At 54.3% G+C, this 20,709-nt stretch overlaps 7 protein-coding genes across 7 annotated transcripts; 2 read left to right on the plus strand and 5 right to left on the minus strand.

Annotated features, from left to right (window-relative positions):
• Positions 1 to 1,063: 1,063 nt before the first annotated feature.
• On the minus strand, positions 1,064 to 4,872 carry C7974DRAFT_85944 (uncharacterized protein). Its single transcript, XM_046147405.1, has one exon. The coding sequence runs from the start codon at positions 4,547 to 4,549 to the stop codon at positions 1,175 to 1,177; it is 3,375 nt and encodes a 1,124-aa protein (XP_045990894.1). The 5' UTR covers positions 4,550 to 4,872; the 3' UTR covers positions 1,064 to 1,174.
• A 3,279-nt stretch (positions 4,873 to 8,151) lies between these two features.
• On the plus strand, positions 8,152 to 9,142 carry C7974DRAFT_476625 (uncharacterized protein; the record flags this gene model as incomplete). Its single annotated transcript, XM_046146694.1, has 3 exons — positions 8,152 to 8,510; positions 8,567 to 8,925; positions 8,978 to 9,142. 3 exons carry the CDS (start codon positions 8,152 to 8,154, stop codon positions 9,028 to 9,030), a joined length of 771 nt encoding a protein of 256 aa, XP_045990895.1. The 3' UTR covers positions 9,031 to 9,142.
• Positions 9,143 to 9,232: 90 nt separating this feature from the next.
• On the minus strand, positions 9,233 to 11,537 carry C7974DRAFT_369997 (heterokaryon incompatibility protein-domain-containing protein). Its single transcript, XM_046139955.1, has 2 exons — positions 11,105 to 11,537; positions 9,233 to 11,052 (listed from the first exon to the last, which is right to left on the minus strand). Exons 1-2 carry the CDS (start codon positions 11,382 to 11,384, stop codon positions 9,359 to 9,361), a joined length of 1,974 nt encoding a protein of 657 aa, XP_045990896.1. The 5' UTR covers positions 11,385 to 11,537; the 3' UTR covers positions 9,233 to 9,358.
• Positions 11,538 to 12,033: 496 nt separating this feature from the next.
• Positions 12,034 to 14,549, minus strand: C7974DRAFT_86021 (heterokaryon incompatibility protein-domain-containing protein). Its single transcript, XM_046147406.1, has 2 exons — positions 14,007 to 14,549; positions 12,034 to 13,920 (listed from the first exon to the last, which is right to left on the minus strand). The coding sequence occupies exons 1-2, from the start codon at positions 14,251 to 14,253 to the stop codon at positions 12,230 to 12,232; spliced, it is 1,938 nt and encodes a 645-aa protein (XP_045990897.1). The 5' UTR covers positions 14,254 to 14,549; the 3' UTR covers positions 12,034 to 12,229.
• Positions 14,550 to 15,264: 715 nt separating this feature from the next.
• C7974DRAFT_406448 (uncharacterized protein) lies at positions 15,265 to 16,769 on the plus strand. The gene is made up of 2 exons (XM_046143146.1): positions 15,265 to 15,543; positions 15,590 to 16,769. The coding sequence occupies exons 1-2, from the start codon at positions 15,431 to 15,433 to the stop codon at positions 16,413 to 16,415; spliced, it is 939 nt and encodes a 312-aa protein (XP_045990898.1). The 5' UTR covers positions 15,265 to 15,430; the 3' UTR covers positions 16,416 to 16,769.
• Positions 16,770 to 16,922: 153 nt separating this feature from the next.
• On the minus strand, positions 16,923 to 18,024 carry C7974DRAFT_370004 (uncharacterized protein). Its single transcript, XM_046139956.1, has 3 exons — positions 17,585 to 18,024; positions 17,444 to 17,536; positions 16,923 to 17,392 (listed from the first exon to the last, which is right to left on the minus strand). The coding sequence occupies exons 1-3, from the start codon at positions 17,761 to 17,763 to the stop codon at positions 17,260 to 17,262; spliced, it is 405 nt and encodes a 134-aa protein (XP_045990899.1). The 5' UTR covers positions 17,764 to 18,024; the 3' UTR covers positions 16,923 to 17,259.
• A 1,224-nt stretch (positions 18,025 to 19,248) lies between these two features.
• On the minus strand, positions 19,249 to 20,225 carry C7974DRAFT_323960 (glycoside hydrolase; the record flags this gene model as incomplete). The annotated part of the gene is made up of 3 exons (XM_046138931.1): positions 19,249 to 19,464; positions 19,515 to 19,793; positions 19,848 to 20,225. 3 exons carry the CDS (start codon positions 20,223 to 20,225, stop codon positions 19,249 to 19,251), a joined length of 873 nt encoding a protein of 290 aa, XP_045990900.1.
• Positions 20,226 to 20,709: the final 484 nt, after the last annotated feature.

A 20,709-nucleotide genomic window follows, 5' to 3' on the forward strand; every position in this document is an offset into this window, starting at 1 on the left:
TCATCGTGTATGGCGTGGCTGTTTTCCAGTGCACGCACGCCGAGATCTCGAGGTGTGTACAGTACCTATAGCAGGGGTGCGTGATCAACATAGACCCTCAACTATCCTGCTTCTAGCAGCACCTCTCCTTAAGTAACAGTGAAGCCCACTAGCCTAAACAATAACGTGCTCACACTAAAGCTGAGATATTTTGTATACCTCTGTAGGTTATGGTTTGTTAACGGCTGGCTGCTGCGAAGGCTTGTAACACATTGACTATCGTACTTACCCCTAACACACTGTACATGGTCGTCCAGAACGGGAAGATATCTGGGAGTTGCGGTGGGCGGTAACGACCTCGGCGTTGGCAGGGTAGCAAGCATATCTCTGCGCATAGCTTGCGGGCTGGTGGGGGTAGCTCTGCACGGGCAGCAATCACGGTCACAATCACAATCGCACATCGCACATTGCTTTCACAGTTCAGAATCGTTCCATGTAAGGAGAGCCTGCTATCTACCCCTCCCTCCCTGCCGGCCTAGAAAGAAAATCCGACGCATATGCGGACGAAGCGTAGATACAACCCCTCCAACAAACATACTACTGACTCGAAGGTAAAAAAATTGAAAAGATAAATACTGCCAAGGGTATGTCGTGAAGCGCCGAGAAGCGGAAAACGAAGAAACAGAAGGGCGAGAAGCGGGAAGGCAAAGTGGAAAGCGAAGGCAAAGTGAAAGGCGGAGAAGTAAACAGAATGTGTCAAAGTGTGTAAGGCACGGCACGAATCGAATCGGTCCAGAAGCGCGCAAAACCCAAAGAACCCCCCCGCTTAGAAGAATAAAGAACCCGTGTATAACCCACCCTTCCCCAAACGCCAAACAAATAGAAAATGCTGCAGTTGATTGACATGATGCTTTTTGCGTTTGCACGCGGTCCGTCTTTGTTGTCCTCGTCTCGTGGTCGTCTTATCCTCATCTTATCCTCATCGTATCCTCATCGTATCCTCATCTTATCCTCATCGTATCCTCATCGTATCCTCATCTTATCCTCATCGTATCCTCATCTTATCCTCATCGTATCCTCATCGTATCCTCATCGTATCCTCGTCTTCCCTCGTCTTCCTTCGTCTCGTCGTCCCCATCTCGTAGTCCCCATCTTATCCTTGTCTTGGAAACTTCTTCTTCGCCTCATATCTTCACTACTCAATCTCACTGTTAAGATAGTCCTCCAGGTCCTGGGAGCGCTTATTGGCGAGATCCGAGTTTGTCCGCAGGCGCGCAAAGTACTCGTGTTCGTACTGGGGGGTGGCGAGGGGTTCGAAGACGGCTTTTGTGTCGTGGTGGGGTAGGGGTGGGGGGGCGGTTGATGTGTTGTTGTTGGTGGTGCTGAGAGGGGGGGTGGAGGGGCGGATTGTGGTGTTGGATGGCTTCTCTTCCAGCGACTTGTCGAGTGGGGGGTGGAGGTAGTTTACGGTCTTTCCGGGGGAGGCAGGGGCGCCTGTCAGAGCTGGGGTGTGTATGGCTTTGACGGGGCCGGTTGTTGACATCGCCGATGTGTATGGGTCGTCGTTCGCTAGCTGGAGTTCGTCTCCTCTTACGCCATCGCCGAATCCGGGGGCTGTCGTTGCGGGTGACTCCCACATCCTCTCGTTGATTCTCTCCTGCTCTGGAGGAGCTGTCTGCGTTTGCATGCTCTCGCTGAGCTTCTTGTGTGAATGCTCGCTCTCGTGTAGATCCTTTGAAGGCTCGGCAAAGCCTGTATCCTGACGGAGTGGAGAGTTGAAGTTTGTGTTGGCTGAGAATGTGGTGAAGCCAGTCCCCACTCGGTAGTTGCGTTCGGGACGATCGAAGATCGAGAAACCAGTACCTACACGAGACGGCGCAAGTGAGCTTGGTGCTGATGCTGAATCGTATTCAAACTCGAGTTCAAGCTCTGCCAGGAAATCGGTATCCGGAGATTGGTGGTGGGGTTCGGGAGGATGGTCATGGTCGTGATCATGATGGGCATCACGCTGCTTCGGTGTGCCATCCTGAGCTTGTGTTTGAGCCAGTTGGTGCACGCGGTCGCTAAACGAAGCCTTGTTTGCTACTGTGCGGTCCTGCCCGTATGTGGGCGTCAGCTGTGATGGCACTGGCGGTGCATCGGCGACGGAGAGGTTGAGCGGCGTGTTGTCGCTCGACCTGGAGTCTACGAAGGGACTATCGAGACCTCCCGGCGTGATGTACACTTCCTTCGCTTCATTGTCGAAGTCGTGCATACTGGCTTCGCCTCCACCCCGTTGGACGAGCTTCGTGTCCCCATCCACATACACCTGCTCCCATCTGGTCTCGCGGCTTGCGGGTAAGCTTGCCAGGTCGTTGTCCAGCTCGGAGTCGTCAAGAGACAAGATAGACTGGTGACCGGGGTATGGCGAGTAGTCGCTTTGACGGTGCCTGCTCCTGCTCCTGGTATGATCTGGCGATCGGCCACGCTCGACTTGGTTGTTTTGCATGACGTAGGATCCCGCTGACGGTACGTATTCTGTTGACGGCATATTGGGCATGTTGATCTTCTCAAACGACGACCTCGAGTGGGAGAAATGGCGATGCTGTGTGATATCGTTGTGGTCTACAGCCATCATGGGATCGATATACTCCTTGTCGCTCCTGTGCGAGGAAAGGCTGTCCCTGATTGCGTTCCTGGGTTTGAAGCTGTCGACTTCCAGGGGTTCCGGGAACCTGCTCAGCAGAGCCTTGGCTGTCAGGCGGTCACGCGGCCTGTCGCTGAGGCACGCTCTCACGACGTCCTTGAAGAACTCGGGGATGTTGGAAGGCCGGTTCAGTGTCTTGATAAGCGGTCGTTCCTGGCGCTCTGGCTCGTCCTGTTGCTCGGCAAGCGCCCAGAGCACCATGCCCAGCTGGAAGAGGTCTGATTTGACGCCAATGTAGATTGAGATCCTCTGACCGCTCTCGATAAGCCTCGCCAGCTCGGGTGGCTCCCAGCCCACCGGACACCCGCGGCGGTTGATGTCGATGATCTTTGCGTCGTCGTTGCTGTCGATGACGATGTTTGACAAGGTGAAGTCACCTTGTACGAATCCAGCTTCGTGGATCTCGGAGAGTCCTTCCACTATCTGGCGGGCCCACTTCTCGCGCCGGTCCCACGAGAGCTGGTGCTTGAAGTCGTAGATCATGTCGACGAGCGCACCTTCTTTGGCATAGCTGATCAGCAGCCCCTTGATCAGCTCGCCGGTCTCATCGACGATCACGCCCTCAAACTGAATGACTGACTTGGAGTCTTGCAGGCTGCAGAGGGCGTTGATCTCGTAGAGGAACTCATCGACAGCGTCTGGGCCGGGGATCTCCTTCTTGATGTACGTCCGGTTTTTGGCGCCGACCTTGTACACGAATCCCGAGATGTGCGAGTCGAAGTCGATGTCTCTTTCTTTGAAACGCTGGAAGTCAAGATGGCTGATTGCTGAGATGGACGGGTAGGGGATGATCTCGTTGACGTCTTCGGTGACGTGGACGTGCAGGCGGCCTTGGTCTGTCTCGAGCTTCAAGTTTGTGACAGTGTCGTAGAACTGTATGGAGGGCAGCGAGTCGCGTATGGCTTCGTAGATCCGGGCGCTCTTGTCTCGCTGGTAGTGGAGTGACTTTAGGTCTGCCTCGAGAGAATCGGGCTCGAGGTGGCGGTAGTCGCACGAGACTGTCACTCGCCGCCACTGGTTGCGTTCTTCTGCGTAGGTGACGAAGAACTTTTCTCGGTCGGACATGTCGCGGAAGTGCATGCTGAGGTTGAGGATCCACTTCGCCTCCAGCTCCTCCTGCAACCGTGCATCGTCGCCGTCGGAGAGCGAATGGTGTGAGGCGTGGTCGTGGTCGTGGTCGTGGTCGTGGTCGTGGCCGTGGTCGCGGTACGAGTCCTCCAGCTCGATGGGCGGAGGACTGCTGGGGGGAGGACTGCTGGGGCGACTGCTGGGAGGACTGCTGGGCGCGCCGTCTTGCAGGTTCTCGATGCTGTAGTCGACCTGGCGTGCGCCGGCGGGCAAGTTCGAGTCTGGCCCGCCGCCAATGGTAAACTGCGGCAGCTCGTGCTCCTTCTGCTGCTCCTGCCTGTGGATGCCGCTCTCGTGCGGGCTCAGGACGTCGGGCGCGGACACGGACGGGATGGACAGCGGCGGCGGCGTGAGGGCGCGGTTCGCGACAATCGAGGGCTTGCGGTCGGCCGACGTGGCGCGGCGCTGGTCGGGCTCCGGGGGCACCTCGAGCAGCTTGTCGCGCATCTCGCTCTGCATGCGCTTGAAGGTCAGCGGGCGCGGCAGGCCGGGCACAACCTTCCTGCTGCCGCGGCGGTGCAGCAGACCGCCGCTCGACTGCGGGCGCGACTGCGGGCGCTCGCTCTCCTTCGTGGGCTCCGGGCTGGCCTTGGTCGGCGACTGCGGCTCGTCGTCGTCGCGCTTCAGCCAGCTGCCGATCTTGTTGAGGCTCAGGCGGTTCCACATGCTCCTGTTCGCACCGACCTCAGTGCGCGCGCGCTGCCTGCTGCGGTCGCGGCTCGTCCCCCCATGCTCGGCGGCCGGCACCTGGTGCATCGCTGCGTTGGCTGTCTCACACGCTTGCTCGGCCGCTGCCCACGCTCGCCTACGCTCTTATGCCCACGCTGCCTACGCGCAGCACGGCTTGGCCGCAAAAGCAGCGGGCGGTCTCGATGTGTCTGGGGCGGGTGTGGCTCCGGCGCGCGCTGCGACGGGGGCTCGATTGGACTCGTGGTGTCGGTTTGGCGCCGCCGTCATGCTGTGTCGGGCTGGTGTTACCGTGGCTGCTCGCAGCATTCATGGACGTGCATTGCCCGCAGCGGTTCTGCTTCTCCTGTCCGTGGGCGAGGCACCCGGCGCGGTATTTTCGCGTGGGCAGCGTCGCTAGAGTCGGTCGCTTGCTGCTCTTGACGCCCAAGAGTTGGTTGGCGCCTAACTGCAAACAATCTCCGCACGCAGCACCGCGGAGCAGCGGGGCCTGGCGATCCTGTGCGGCTCAAGGCAGTGGGCAGGCTGACGACCAAGCGGCCTCCGTTGTATGCCGTATGCGGGTGTGAGTCCTCGTATGTCAGATATGAGGTGTGAGGCTGGGGGCGTTCCTGCCCAATCAACGCATCCTCGGCGAGAAAACGTCCTTTGCGCCCTGCCACTCCTGTGCGCCCGCAAAGCCGCCCAATGAAGCCCGAAAGGAGTCTTGAAAGGCTACCCTGGGCCAGGTGTTGATACAAGTCTCACACGAGCGGGGAGCAGGCACGTCAAAAAGCCAGTGTGCGCAGCTCGCCATGTTATGGCTGCTTGTGGCGGTCAGACGCTGCGAGCAATTGGCCGGTGAGCCCATCAGGCCTGCAGAGCGCCCAGCGCAGGCCCGAAAAGACGACGACGTCGAGTCGAATCAGACGCAGGGCGACCGCGCTGCAGCTGCAAGAGAACGCGTCTCACCCCCTGATTGGCGCGAGCTGGCCACAGCAGCCACCTCTGCGCGATGCGGTGAGCGTGTCACAGTGCTCACGCTTCACTGTCAACGTCCTCCGGCCGTGGTGCTCTGCGCAGTACGCTTCACAGGGCAACTTGCGGGCTTCCACATTGGAACCCTCTGTTTCCATCACTGCCCTCCTTGGGCCTGCATGCGTTAGTCTACACATAGCGCAGCGGCTAACCTGACAACTGCGATCCGTCTGCAGCTCATGACAGACGCAGGAGATCGGTACATCCGGGAAAGTCTCTGTACACGAGTGCCCCACTCTGTAGTCGCACAAGAGGCCTTCTTCGTCACCGGCAGACTCGCTTCTGCACGTTGTGCTGCAGAGGGCGCCGACATGCTCGGGACACTGCAGCACCTGAAGCACCACGCAGCGCCTGCAGCGTTCGAGCTGCGTGAAAAAAGCAACCCATGCTCCGTCCCAGGCAATCTTATGACTCAATCCGGCCGACTATCCAACAATTCTGTTGAGTTCCCCTCAACCTGCACCGCAGCCCCGCCCCCTCTCATTCAGCCTTCATCTTCAGTCCAGTAGCGGCACAGTGTCAAAATGCAACACCATGATACTTTTGCTCCAGCGCGTCACACTATTCGCGCTGGCCGTTCGCACAGCCCTACGAAACGCATGCCGCATGCGTTGTCCGCGATTACTCTCGCAGTCCAACGCCAGCCGGACACGTCAACGTACTGTGTAGTTCACGCGCGCTGCGCGCCAGCCGCAATTGCTGAGACAACCACGCATGCACGGCGAATGCAAGCCTGCAGCCATCATCGACTGGTGGAAACGTCTTTATCATGCGTAGACCGTGACATGTACGGACAGACATCGACAGCGACGTGACATGGACGTAGACATCACCGTAGACACCACCGTAAACATCAACGTAGACACCCTGACCACACTAAACCACCCCCAGCACCCCTTACGCCCACCGCAAACCCCGCGTCAAAGCGCGCGCCCTCGCAGTCCCGATACACCCGCACCGCGGCCAAGACGCGGCGTTGGGATGTAGAAAAAGCAATGTTCGTGTAGAAAAACTTTGGTTCGGATCGGCCCGCGGCCCGTGATGGGATCATGCTGGCCTCCCGTGCTGATGACGATGTGCTATGTCGAGGTCGAAACGCTTTTGTCTCTAGGGAGGCGATGTGTGATGTGCGATGTGCGATGTGCAATAGAACGAAGAACCAACACCGCAGGATGTCGCCCTGGACATCGCGCTGGCATTTCGACGGCGATGCGGGTGTGCACGCGGAATACGCTGCACGTCGACGCTCTGTCACCTCGCCGTGCCGTGAACCTTCGTTCTCACATCCGTGGTCAAACCCCTTTGTCTCAGGTCGCCCTGCTGCGTCCATCCTTCACTCCACCGTGCTGCCGAACACACTCACCAGTACGGTATTCCGACATACTCCCTGCCCAGACCCGTCCGATCAGCAGCTCGGCAAAACACAGCATCAGACACGAACAGCCCACATTCGTGTCTCACGCGGAGTCTTGCGTACGAGACTGACCGCGCATGGACGGAGGAGACACTCTCTCCGGTGTCTGCGGCGTAGGTGCTGCAATAGCAACCGTTTGGAGCCTACAAGCGTACTGAGCAAGCGTACTAAGCAAGCATACTGAGTACCTAGTCCGACACGCCTGGGCACGGTGAATCTGCTATACATGGCCGCCTCCACATCCCGCCGGGCCGCTGAGTTGCATAGCGAACTCACGGCGGGGCTTGAGGGACTGGCGCTGACACTGGTATGGACTGGCACTGGCACTAACACTGGCACCACATCCCATCAACACCCACCCACGAGATCGCACAGCGAGCTCACGGATGAAGCATCCAGACGCACTGGCGTCGACCAGCACTGGTACTGACTGGCTCCACACCATACCACACCATCCTCCACCGCACCCTCCACCGCACCCTGCCCATCAGCACACTAGTACGGCACACACCAGTCCCACTCTGCCTCCACCTGCACCGCCGTGCCCCGCCCCGCCCCCCCCGCGCCGCTCCAAGAAAACTGTGTTGGAGACGGAGATGGAGACGGAGATGGTACGTATCAAAACTAGCTGGGCTCGTAGGTTGTAACCCAATTAGACCCTACGGGCAGACCTGGGCCTGGTTATTTGGCGAAGGAGAGTTTGATTGTTGTTTCCTTCCACCTTGATCGAGAAAGGAGTCTTCGTGCTTGTCTCTCACTTGTATATATATATATAGAGGGAGCCACTTCTGCCTTGCTTTTAGCTCCTTGTCTGATGCTTGGTATAGTTGCCTACATCTTTTGTTGGTAGATTGCCTCTTTTGCGCCTGTGGAGGCTGCCTTATACAGATGTTGCTATGTTGCAAAACCCCCTGGCGCGATATAGTATATAAAATGCACGAGCTGTCGCCAGCAAGGCCATGGCGACACTCGTTGAATGATGGGTCTAGCGCAGCATGTAGGACACCAGGTAGAGGCCGCCAGATTGTTTGCTACATGAAGTAGAAACGGCCCGTGCTGAGTTTACTTGCTCAAGGTGCGGCAGCAGGTGAAGAGAAGCAAACGATAAACTTCGTTTCCGCCTACCCCAACACCACCCGAACGACATACAGCAACCAGCCACGTAACCCAACTTTAACGTATCACAGTACCAGCACCAGTGCGAGCTCACGCCAACCGGTGCGCCGACCCTTGGCTCGAAATGACACATGATGCTTTTCGCACTACTTCAATTACGGATCTGAATACCGTCGAGGCTGTGAAGAGAGCAGAGGCTAAAGCTTTGGCTTTACAGGTGCGCAACGACGAGCTGATGCGCGAGATCGAGAAGCTTCGGCAAGAAATCGTGCAGCTCAAGAGGGATGCAAATGAGAAGACCGAACATGACGCCCAAGTAACGATCGATCTACACAAGACGGAAAGTCACAGCTCAGTCGACTGGCGGAACACGACTCTGGCGAAACAGCTGCGCGAAATGAGCCTCAAGAGTCAACCCACTACAGGCGATACACGTCCAACTCACCAGCAGACATCGTACAAGTCGAACACCGAGATTCCGACGTGAGTACTCATCTTGGTTCTGGTAGCTGGTCGTCGATGCTAACGTCGTTTTATAGTCAGGGACAGAACAAACAGAAGCCGTTTTCGTCCTTGTTTCCTCCTACAGGCCACCTCTCGCAGCAGGCAGGCGCACCAATTAAGCTACCGATCGGCTTTCCTCGCCACAGCCCATTCTATGCGTTTCCTAATCTCACTAAAGCGGGCAGCGAGGCGATCAGCCGCCCTGCGCCCTCGCCGGAGACCTCTCTGGAGGCCACCGTACCCTTTAAAAGAAAGATCACGGATGAGTGGGCTGTTGACGGGAGGGCCGCAGCAGAGGAAGAAGTTAGACAGCGAGAACAAGAACAGAAGGCTAGGGAGCGAGGAGAGCATGGAGTCCCCGATAGCCAACCCTCAGATTCCGATCTGAAAGCTCGTGAGCGTTCCGTTCGGTGGAAGGTCGCGGGAAAGGTACTTGAAACGGATAGGTACCGAAGTCTCAGATGTCTCGGATACAGGAGGTTCCACGAATGAAGGCTGAATGTGCTGCAGCCTCTCAGACGTGCCTGATGAGGTGCGCTTCTGATAAGTGCCCTGCCTGTCAAATCATTTACATGGCACTTTTGTAGTATGCAAATCATCTTAATCACGACCAATAGCATGCACAATTACAGCTAAATCATTCTGTTCAAGGATCTGCACCCCAACGAGAAAGAAACGTGATAAAATGATCGATAGGATCGCCCTTTCTTATCGTCTAGTGCTGCATTCACTAAGTGGTTGGTCGGGTAATGATCTGACGTACTTGAGTGCAGTACAGATAGTGTCTGTACTTTATCTGACAGGTCTGAAAGTTCTAGTTCTAGTTTTTAGAACAAAGTTACTTTTTCAATATTGTCCCTATTCTTCTCCGTAAATGCTTCTCCTCTCATCACTCCATGGACATACGTCTGCCCGATGATCTTGAACATCCCATTGTCGTACGGCCGGAGAATGACGGGCATTTTGGCTCCAACTGGAATCCACACCTGATCTGAGCCTTCCGTGATTGGAGGACCGAGTCCCAGACGGCCATCGTTAGTGATGTACATCAACCGGTTGCGAGCTGCGCGTCTGACATTTGTTTCGAAGTATGATGCATGCTCTAGGTCGTCTTCAGAAAGCACTGAGATATCTAGCGCGTTCTCGCGGCGATAGTACGCGTGAAAGTCCCGGACATGTTGATCTGGGTTCTTGTCTGTTGGTTGGCATGACAACTCCCAGGTTGATGTTAGACCAGCGGTCATAGTGGACGCGAACGCTAATACAAACGGCTCTTCGTATGGATAAACCAGGGAGTTTGGGATCGGGATGGCGTTTGGTCTCCGCAGCTTGGGAGCGTCGCTCAGTAAAAGCGCCATCACATCAAGGCATTCGGCGAGGTACTCCGTCACTGGTATGTGACGGACGCAGCGAACAGTGTCCAGTCGCAGCCCCCAGAAGGACGCCTGGCTGAAAAGCCCTTTGCGTTTGGTAAGCCCTAACTCGACTCTGAGACTTGGACGAAACCCGGAGGCTGTATAACAGGTTTTGGTGGCGATAAAATCTTTTCCGTCAATGTCCCATCGTGGCACCCATGAAGGGTAGTCCGATTGAATGCTCTCCCAGGTGTGAGCTACGTGAGCTATAACGTCGAGACCAAGATCGAAGTTGTCAATAGCGGCGATTGCTAGTTGATGATAAAGTCTCAAATACGTGTTGGAGTTTTTGTAGTTTGGCGCAACGATCGTAGCCCTACTATAGTAGTAGTTCCGAGGGTACCATTTGTATGGTTCAACATCGAGCCGCTGCTGTTTGAAAGCGGAAGGGTGACCTAGGAATGCGTATACGCTGTCTCTACGGTCCGTACAATTCAAGCCACGTGCTCTGCTGAGGATGTCGAAAAAGGTCTCTGCTTCTTTAGGATCCGACCCAAGCTCAAGACGCGTGCCGGCTAAGCACGAACGCCAGTAATCGTTGCCTAAATGTATCATCTGTAGATCCAGCAATGGTGGTTCTTTCGATCCCTTCTTCACATGACGCAACATTGTTGTGAAATCCGTTAGTTCGGTCTTGTTGAAACGCTCTTGGCCACAGTGAAAAACTGCAGCTCTGCCTAAGCCGAGCTCTTGAACAACCCAGACACGTTGGAACCATGGTCGAGCCAGAAGACGATGCAAGGCAGTCCATTGAGCCTTCGTAATATCCGCAGGTTCAGTGAATCTGATGTTGCAGTATGCGTCATACTGTTCTCCTGTAGTTCCAACCGCCTTCATGTGTACATCCGCTAAGTATCTTATGACTGGGATAATGTGTTTTGCACGATACATGTCTTCAACGTCATCATCGTGACCAAGCCAGATGCGAACACAGCGCGCTTTCCAATAGATCAAGCCCATTAGTTTCACCTGCTCTTCACGTTCACCGATGTCTTTTTGATTGATGCAGAGTGCATCTGCCCACAGTATTCTGACCGTGGCTTCATGGCGAAGTGCTTGTAACGCGTCGGCTAGACTTTGTGTAACATACGCTCTTCGCCCGTCACCTTAGTCGTCTTAGTGCCGTGATATAATCCACTTGTTTTAAGTATGGCTTACAATCTATCTCAATCGTGTAATTGGAGTTGCCCCAAACATATGAAATAGCTTCGTATTCTTCGAAGCCACTGATGGACGAGTTTGCACCAAGGTCGTCGTAAGCAAGCAAATCAACGATTTGAAGGTTACAGATGATGGGGTCTTCTCTGGTACCAGGCTCCAACTGGAGAAGACGAATCTGATTCTTCTGCAATTTGGTATATCGATAACGTGCTTTCCGGCGCGTGAACAGACGTGAAAGTTTGGGCGTAGGGTCTAGCATTTTGAGTTTACGATGCATAATGTACGCTAAGCACCAAAATCATGACTGGGATCGAGCGAGAACAAAAAACACGATACAGCCAGGTGGAAGAACGCTTTGATGAAGTGCAGTATACAACAAGATCGCACGCTGTGATGCTGCGAGAACCAGACATCATAAAAGTGCTCTTCGGGCGGGCATTGGCGTAATGGAGAACCTTGATGATCCTGGCGCCTAAACAACTGTGCTGATACGATGCCTCAGGATGCCACTCTCGGCGCCTACTGAGCCACTAGGCATCTTTGTAGGATCCAAACCTTCTCTATCGGAGCTATTAAGCCGCGAAACCACTACTGGATTACTCCGTTCAGCGGATACATTACAGCAAGAGATAGTCCGAGTAAGAATGTTGATCCTTACTGCCAGACGCTGCATGTTGCCACGTAACTGGTCAGATGTGGGTGCAATATGCTCTAAGTGCCACTCTGCGAACTGGGCCAACTTTTACGGACTTCAAACACTGAGACCAGACCCCTTGCCACCGTGCAGCCTGGCCTGGCTGGCCTCAGTGTGCCGGGCGCGTTTCACAGCTCTTACACGGCGCATAGCGATGCAGAATGGTCGGCCAAAATGCCACGGAGGAGTTGTCAAACGCCACTGGTGAGACCAAAGGTAATGGAAGCAGTCCATGAGGGCTTACATATGCAACATCATCGTCCGTGGCCCGTGGCAATGGACCCTGACTGCGCTATCGTCTGGAAATGGCAAAGCGTAGAGAAGGTCGGAAACCGCGTTCCGAGTGGCATCGTTAGCTCGGCAGCCTGACCTCGCCGCTTTCTCTACGTTTCTTGAGCCGTCCTACATAGATGATACTGGTAAAATTTCTAGCATAGCAATACAGTTTGGAAAGCTTTTTCCGTCATTTTGTCAACCATCTCGCCTTGCATGACCCCATGTAAATACGCCTGGCCTAAGATCTTGAACACGCCTTGGCTAAGTGGTCGTAAAACAAAAGGCATCGGAGCACCTCGCGGCAGCCAGACCTGATCTCCCTCTCGCGTGACCATTGGTGCCAGACCAAAATGATTGTTCGTGGTAACATAGAACACCCTCGAAATTCCAGCCAAATCAAGATCCATGTGGAAGTTGTCGCCGATGTCGTCCTCAAAATCACACTGTATCCGTGGGGGGCCGCGCTCGTGTCGCCGCAGGTAGCACTCCAAGCCATTGATGTGACGGTCTATGTGTGGTTCGGCTGGAACGGGGACCAGATCTGTATCAGTCGTGATCAGTCCGGCGGTCAGTGTCATGGCCAACGCAGCCCAATCGTTGGCGGAGGTTCGGGTTCTTGATGTTGCAGCTGGCCAGTCGAAAGGGTGTTGTTTGAGGTAGCTCGCTCCTGCGGCTCGCTCGGGGAACAACGTTTCGACCAATGTTTGGACGGATATTGTCGCCTTATCGGTTGCAGCATAGCGGATGGTAGCCAGTCGCGAAGCACGCAGACATAGTCGACTGAGGAAAGTATTGCCGGCAGGAGTATACACATTCATTGACGTAGGGCTGAGAGAACCTGATGAGTGGTATAGCCTGTTGCATCCGTGAAAGTGAGACCCTTGATCGATAACGTTCCATAATGGAACCCAAGATGGGATATCGAGGCTCAGAGTATTCTCGTTGTGGGCTATATGCGTAAGCAATTGAAGACCTAGATCGCGATCTTTTACTGCGTTTATGGCAAGGTTTATACATGCATGATGAAAAGTTGCCGATTTGTCGTAGTTTGGTTGAATAATGGGCAGTCTTCCATCGTAGTAATTCTGGGAATACGACCGGTAAGGGTCGGCGTCGAATCTATGTTGTTTGAAGGCTGAAGGATGTCCCAAAAATGCGAAGATAGAGTCCCTTTCGTCCGTACACTCTAAACCGCGCGTCTGGCTAAGTATGTCTAGGAAATTCTCAGCCTCTTCCGGGCTCGATTCAAGTTCGATGCGGTCGTCGTTCCGAGTCGCTCTTTTATATCTCTGACCCAGTAGCAGTAGTCGATTGTTGATCTCATATGAGATCCAAAGCCCGGATCTGGAATTAAACAATGAGTAAACAAAGTCACACAAGTCTGTTTGGATAATCTGAGTCTCTCCGCAGTAGAACGTAGCGTCTCTAGAAAGTCCAAATTCTTGAACCACCCATACTCGCTCGAACCATTCGCGCTGCAGGAGATGTCGTACAGCTTTCCAGTTCACGTCGTTGGCTTCCCTCTGCTCCCGAAAAAACTGTTCACTCAACTCTCGAGCAGCAACCCCAAACGTGTTTCGATATGAGAAAGCGAACTTCCGAATGAGTGTAGCGGCATGACGAGCACAATACACTGGCTCGTGATCTCGACCCAACCATATGCGGACTTGACGTGCCTTGAAGTATATCAAACCCATTAGCTGTACTTGTGCTGCACGTTCATCGGTGTCCTTTTGATTGATACAGAGTGCATCTACCCATAAAATGGTGATTTCCTTCGAGTCACGAAATCTACGAAGTGCATCCGCAAGGTTGGCTCCGATCCGCATAGTTCGGGCATCGCCTACATATGTGTGTTCGAATCAAGATGCATTTTGCGATACGAGCCAGAGGAAGAGACCCTAGGAGTGCTTGAGGGATTCGACTCACACATAATTTCGACCTTTTTTGAGGCCTTGCCCCAGACGTACGAAATGGTATCGAACGATCTCAAGCCCTCGATAGGTGACTCTGCTGTGTGGTCGTCGTACGATAGTAGGTCCACATTCTGGAGTGAACAGGAGAGCTGGGACGTTCTTTCGCCAGGCCAGAGTTTAAGCAGGCGCACCTGATCCTTATCTAAAGGCGTATAGCGGTACGGTAGTCTGCGGGAAAGTAAGGCTGGTAGCAACGCCATGATTAACCTCTCAGACGCGCCTGATGGTGTGTGCTTCTGAGCAAAGCCTTGACTGTCCAATTACTGCAATCAGACACGCCCGATCAGCCCCTTGGTGAATGCAGCAATAGGCAAGAAGAGAAGACAGCCCTAAGGTCTTATTGAGACTTTTTCTGATCTGGCCTGTCGAATGTGCCTGTGTGTAGTATATGAATCTAATGTCGGGGGCCAATGTCAGTGATAAATAATGAACGCTACCTTGAAGATCAACAGTGGTGCCGACTGAGGTAATATGAGTAGAGGTTGAGCTATGAAGGCGTTCAGGTGCACCGTTACCCAGTACCTCACATCATATATGTACTAAGACCAGGGAGAATGCCACCGATGGTCCATTGAAACACCGAGCGGCTCAGCTTTAAGCGCTGCAATGTGTACTGCTTGCCGCCGCACGCAAAGAGATCCTGGCGCCTGTGGCTATGCACCATTGGTGCCTGTCGTATTGTCCTCACAGGACCACTCAAACCCGTATTACGGGGTTATTTAAATGGTGTCCCTTAATCTGCACAGCAATGCCCTGGAATGACTAAAATTTGCAGCTCTCAGGTATAGTTGTTGTTCGTGAGCTGGATCCTTCGCGACAAGCCACGCTGGGCTGAACAAACCACGCAAGCATGTCTTGTACCTTTTGATGGCCTTGCATATCTGGAGTTTCTGATGATATTCATTCGGGCTCTCAAGTTGCAGAACAAACGGCGGACTAACAAACGACGGACTGAGGATGAGCCAGGTACACCACACGACAGCAACGTAGGGAGAATACCAAAAAGCACTATAGAATAATTTCTTGCCTACAACATAGGTAATTCTTAACTAAATCTCTGCTTTAAGTATTATAATAGCTACGAGTTCTGTATGAAAGCGAGAGTCGGGTTTGCCTGCGAACTATGGAACCGTGGCTCTCTAGATCCGAAATAGAACAGCGCAGAGCCCAGCCGGAAAGCCGGTTCCGAACATTGTCAGCTCTGTAACGCCTCCTTCTCTACGCTTCTTGAAGCTTCTCGGGCTTTTTGCCCATTAACAAGCAGGTTTGCACAGACAGTCAGACGGCGTGAACCATTTAAATATCTGTCCAAGCTCGGGTACGACTACTGAGAGGGCAATCCTGTACTGCGTGCGTTGCCGCATTACTTCGAGCGACATGTCGGACCGCAACATGTCCGACCACGACGTAGAGAATATCGGGAGACACTGCCAGTTGGAGTACTGTGGGCAACTAGATTTCCTTCCGTTTCCGTGCGCGAGCTGCAAAAAGTGGGTTTCAGCCGGTTCAGCCTTACACCATGGCTGACGCGTGTAGGTACTATTGTCTCGACCACCGGTCAGAAACCGCGCACGCGTGCACAGATGCAAGGAACCGCCAGAAAAGCGACACGAAAGAGGAGAAGGAGAATACCACCACAGAACCTCCCAAATCGATATCGAGTACGTGGAGACCAGAGGGCCCATGTGCCAGACCGTCCTGCAAAACCCGAATCGATGGTCACACCCATAACGGGGGCGTTGAATGCCCCCGGTGTAATCGTCGATATTGCATGACCGACCGCCACGAAGAGAAGCACGACTGCAAAACACTCGAACCGATAGGCGCACGGCCAAACACTGTCCAGCAACATACACAATCCGCGCTGGCGAAGCTGAAGCTCTGGGCCGAGAAGAAACGTGCCGAAGACGAGAAGCGACGCATCGCATCCAAGAAAACTGGTTTCTTCGGACTCGGCAAGAGCTCCACCTCCGCCGCCTCCTCCGCGCAAGCCGAGCTCAATGCCCTCAAGCGCGTCGCAAAAGGCGATGCCAAGGTCCCACCGGAGAAGCGCATCTACCTGACCGTCGAAGCCTCGGCCGACACCACGAAGGCCAAGTATCCCACGGGGAAGTTTTTCTACAACAAGGACGCCAGCGTGGGGCGAGTGCTGGACATGGCTGCCAAAGCGCTGATGGTCGAGAACGTGAACAACCGCAGCGAGCTCGAGGAGGACAAGCTGCGCGTGTTCCACGTGCAAGGCGGGCGGCTGCTGAAGTTTTCTGAGAAAATAGGCGATGTGACGCTGAGTGGGAATATGATCATCTTGCTCAGGGGTGTGGGATCTGGAGAGCCCGATCTCATCGATCTCTCTGAGGGGTGAGCAGGGGTTTTGGTGAAGCCTTGGTTGGAGCGCAAGGAGGCGTTTTCGCAGAAGATACCCATCGAGATATGACTTATGAGAGGCGTTCGCGACGCATGAAGCCAAACTAGGGACCGCTGCTTTTGCATGATAAGTTGGTGTGATGTGTGTGCTGGCTGTTGCTGTGAATCGTCATCGTGACTTCTTAAAAGGACGAAAAGGCATAGCCTACGGCCACCGACACACCACCGCTCTTGCATCGAGCTTGGTGTAGTAATGGCAAACGTCCGCAATCGAGAGCTCAGACATACTAGAACTCTCGATACAGTAACGGACTGCAATATTTGATGCAATGGTCCAGATTTCTACCAACGCTCTAAACAGAGGTCCAAAATGAGCGACATGAAGGGTGGAAGAAGCTCCATGAGGACTGATCCACAACCCATGGTCTATACAATTTGGCGATCTGGCTGTTCGTTATCTGCATCACCTCATCTCTTAAAAACTCAAAAGACAAAACTATATCTTAGACTTCAATGCTACGTACGGGCTAAACGAATCTGCATGCATGAACCTGAACTGCGCTGGTGTCGAGCACTTCGAACACCAGCGTCGTCTGCCGCCTGTCAGCTACAAACGGTCATATTTCTCGACAACAAAAACACCAATCCCCGCTAGGTGGGGACATGCAACCGGCCTGGTCGTGCCTCAGAACTATATATCAAAACGCCGTAACGCCTCGCTTGTGTCGCGGTATGTGTGCACTATGTTGCACCTTCAGCCTCACTCTCCCGCTCGCACCATGCAATCACGCCGTGGCAGTCGTTGCCATGGCGAAGCACGTGCGATGGTCGTGCTACTATGCTCATGGGCCTGGATCTTGGTTGCAGCATCGCAGGCTGTGGATCTTGGAGTCCCAGCCGATGCTCGCCAAGTTGTTGACGCCATCGGCGAACGTGAGATAGCGGTCGCTGTCATCACCTTTGCAGTCATAGTTGCTGGCTCGCTGTCAGCTGTTGCCATATCCACACGACGGGGACGGCGCATACTCAAAGAACTGGCAATACCAGTAGTCCTTTCTGACCAGGACCGCGGCAACGTCATGGCCACCGACAAGGATCGACTGGACTCGTCCATCGATTCTGGCTCGTGTCAGTTGTGCGCGCGCCAGCGGGCGAAATCGGTCTCACAGGTTATTGTCGAGCGAGAGGCACTGGTTGTTGTACGCGTCCACGGACACCTCGGAGAAGAAGGCGGGTGCGGCAAATAGTTGGACCTTGATGCGGTTCTTCACGATCATGTCGCCGGCGGTCGCGACATTTGCGCATGCGAGGAACGACGACACGATGGCGAGCGGAAGACTGCGCATTGTAGCGCGCACATGCAGGTGGGTAGGCGCAGTCGCAGGGTGGCTCGTCGGAAAGTCGGCGGTGAGATGGCTTGGGTGAGGTCAAGATTGTGAACAAGACCAGGGAGGCTGGCACGACTGGTGACGCTCAGTTGGTGGGTCGGCGCGTGCGCCCATTGGCTTGCACTGCCTCGCTGCTTGGCCGCAGACAGCCTAGGGCGCACATTGTTCGTGCGAGCGGGGTTTAGCAGCACGAGATGGACAGTGACTTGGTTGAAGAGTAGAAGAATGTTCGTCGGTATGAGAGATCGCGCTATGGAACGACATTTCTTGGGAGTGTTTCGTGCCAGGCGGGCTCCCCAGACCCGAAGCCGCCAAACATCACACGAGCCGTCAGCCGCCCACCCCGGAAACCGCCAGTTTGGATGATGAACAGCGACAAACACAAGCAATCGACCTTACGAGATGCTCCTGTATGGCGCGTAGCTTAAGGTATCCCAGCCTGCCAGCACCTTCCTGCCGGGGAGTCTTCGGCGCTCTATGAGTCTACGCACTGAGAACGGAGGACGCGTATGTTCAACCGGCTTGCGCCCGGGGCACACGCACCTCTCCGGCCTGTTGCACACCGGACTACGCACGATGCATTCAGGATTCGGTAATATGTGCGGACCTCGTATGTCTGCGCCGCGATGGCCTGTGGAAGCAACTGTCTTCCTACCTACCGCACCCTTGTACTCCTTATACAGTGTGCGCTTGAACGGCGGTATTCAGTCATAGTCAGGTGACGCATTGGCTGTGATGAGAACGAGAGAGAATGAGATGGAACCTAGGAAATTGCCAGGTGGCTGGTCGGACGTCATTGGGTGCGATACTGTGTCTCTGTGCCTCCATGCTGCGTTTTGTCAACAAGCAGCGGTGTGCTCACAAGGGCGTCAAGCGAGGAGCGACAGTTTGATCTCCGCAGATCGCTGCAAAAGTCCTCGTGGAAATTACATGTGCTCGGTAGGCGCCGGCAAGGGTGCCAACGCACAACGTCACTTCAACTGTTCAACATTTCCAGGATAACCTTGCTTGCCACAGTCCCTACCGTACGAACTTGAGTCTGTGATTGTGACTTTGCTGTCATTGCTGTCATCTGCGTTGCCTGTGTTACCTGCATCAAGGCCAGTCCGACCACCCACTTGGCAAAACAGGGGGTTATTTCTTCTTACATGGTTGGTCATTCAAGTCAGATAAGCACAGGTATAGTTACGTTGTAAGTCTGTGGCCACGTTGTAAGTCTCTTGTAGGGATATGCCAGTTCTTTATGTAGCTGGGTATATGAAATATCTACACCTGAAATTCGTAACAGTCATGGTCAAGTGGTATCCGCCAAAGAAGAGAAGAGAGAATCGAATGTAGCTCCAGAGTTTTCCAGTTTCCCCTGGTCCCACCGTCCAAATACGCCATGGATCTGTTTTTCCGTGTAAATGCAAAGCAAAGTGATCATTGGTGAAGTGCTCCCAGCTAGTTGGTGAAGTCCCTCGCATGGCGGCGCTCGTTGCTGGCTACGGCAACGGAAGCGATCTGAGGACCAGGAGCGTCGCCAATGAGCTTGTTCGCAGCGTGCCAGTACAAGTTGTAATTGAGGAGCTCATCATCAGGCTTGTAGATCTCGGTTCCCTTGACACCCTTGGGAACTGGCTTGCTGTCGTCTCCGCCCGTTACAGCAATATTGAAAGCCTGGAGAAAATTAGCAACTTATCGAGAATACAAGATATATCGAAGCTCACCTGAGGCCAGAACTGACGGTTGGCGACAGCACCGTTGTTGTGGATCGATGCGACTTCAGTGCGCAGCACGTAGTTGCCGGAAGGAATTTCACTCGGGATGGTAATTGTGTGGGCGTTGCCGTTGTCGTAGAAGATGGCATCGGTTCCCCACTTGCCAGTCTGGCCGCGAGCCTCGCCCTCAGCGTAGCGGGTACCCTGAGGGTAGGATGTCAAGGCCACTTCGTCGATCTTGAAGAACTCGAGCTTCGTCTTATCGACCTTCGAGCAGTCACCATTGCACTTCATTTTAAGTTAGCATCTTCAAACTTGTCTAACAATGCTCAATATACGCACAGGTGCCAAAAACGAAGCAGTCCAACCGTGATGAGAGCAGTCCCATCCTTCCTCGCCCTCGCCACAGCTGCCCTCGTGGTGCCAGTGGAAAGTGACCTTGGAGCCGGCAGGGGCCTCAGCGGTGTTTGGTGAAGGGATGGCATCCCTGTGGGCAATGATGTCCGGTGTGTTGATCTCGTCACCCATTATAGGCTGGTATCCCCAGCCCTGCGATGTTTTCCACGCGGGGCTACCCTTCTCAAGGGGGGCGCTGTTATCAGCACCGCGGAAACCCGGGTACGTAACGCCGCCAATTTCAGCGCTCTCGACGGCAGTGTGGCCGGAAACCTGGGCAACGAGACCCGCGAAGAGGACGGCAGTGTTGAAGATCTTAGACATCTTGGTGTTTTTGAATGGATGTGTGGTTGGGGTGAAGTGAGGATTCTGTGGTCGGTTGTTTGGTGAATGAATGTGTCACGTGCTCACAGAGCTGTGTAATGAATGTCTAGTCGAAAGTTGACTATAGAAAGAGAGACTGAGGCGACCGAGCGTGGGGATACAGTTGAGCGTGAGGGCAGCAACCTTTTGTACCTACTCTGGACCGGCTCCCGGTAACCCCCTCTCGTATGTTGTGGAGGCGCTTAGTTTCCTCTTGCGATCAGCCACCCGGACCCAAGCTGTACATCCAAGCTCGTCGTCTTTCTTTCGAGTAGTCCGACTGGTCAACCGTGCGGTCACTCCACAGGGGCTAATGTAGGTACGAAGACACTAGGCCCTGGCCAGAAAGCGACCTTATCGATAGCTCCACGCATCTGGAAGGAGAAGGTTCTTCGGCATGCCCAACGTTTGATCCTTACGGGTCCTCCACCTGGCAGCCAACACC

Source organism: Boeremia exigua, assembly GCF_020726555.1.
Source record: "Boeremia exigua strain MPI-SDFR-AT-0100 chromosome Unknown C7974scaffold_16, whole genome shotgun sequence".
NCBI classification, from domain to species: domain Eukaryota; kingdom Fungi; phylum Ascomycota; class Dothideomycetes; order Pleosporales; family Didymellaceae; genus Boeremia; species Boeremia exigua.

Bases quoted from the DNA above. Each gene is read 5' to 3' on its own strand.
- C7974DRAFT_369997 (XM_046139955.1), bottom strand. From the start codon at position 11,384: ATGCATCGTAAACTCAAAATGCTAGACCCTACGCCCAAACTTTCACGT. The intron at 11,053-11,104 runs GTAAGCCATACT...AAGACGACTAAG, and splicing joins TTACACGATTGAGATAGATT to GTGACGGGCGAAGAGCGTAT.
- C7974DRAFT_86021 (XM_046147406.1), bottom strand. From the start codon at position 14,253: ATGGCGTTGCTACCAGCCTTACTTTCCCGCAGACTACCGTACCGCTAT. The intron at 13,921-14,006 runs GTGAGTCGAATC...ACACATATGTAG, and splicing joins AAAAAAGGTCGAAATTATGT to GCGATGCCCGAACTATGCGG.
- C7974DRAFT_85944 (XM_046147405.1), bottom strand. From the start codon at position 4,549: ATGCACCAGGTGCCGGCCGCCGAGCATGGGGGGACGAGCCGCGACCGC.
- C7974DRAFT_406448 (XM_046143146.1), top strand. From the start codon at position 15,431: ATGTCGGACCGCAACATGTCCGACCACGACGTAGAGAATATCGGGAGA. The intron at 15,544-15,589 runs GTGGGTTTCAGC...TGACGCGTGTAG, and splicing joins CCGTGCGCGAGCTGCAAAAA to GTACTATTGTCTCGACCACC.
- C7974DRAFT_370004 (XM_046139956.1), bottom strand. From the start codon at position 17,763: ATGCGCAGTCTTCCGCTCGCCATCGTGTCGTCGTTCCTCGCATGCGCA. The intron at 17,537-17,584 runs GTGAGACCGATT...GACACGAGCCAG, and splicing joins CTCTCGCTCGACAATAACCT to AATCGATGGACGAGTCCAGT. The intron at 17,393-17,443 runs GTATGCGCCGTC...ACAGCGAGCCAG, and splicing joins TGGTATTGCCAGTTCTTTGA to CAACTATGACTGCAAAGGTG.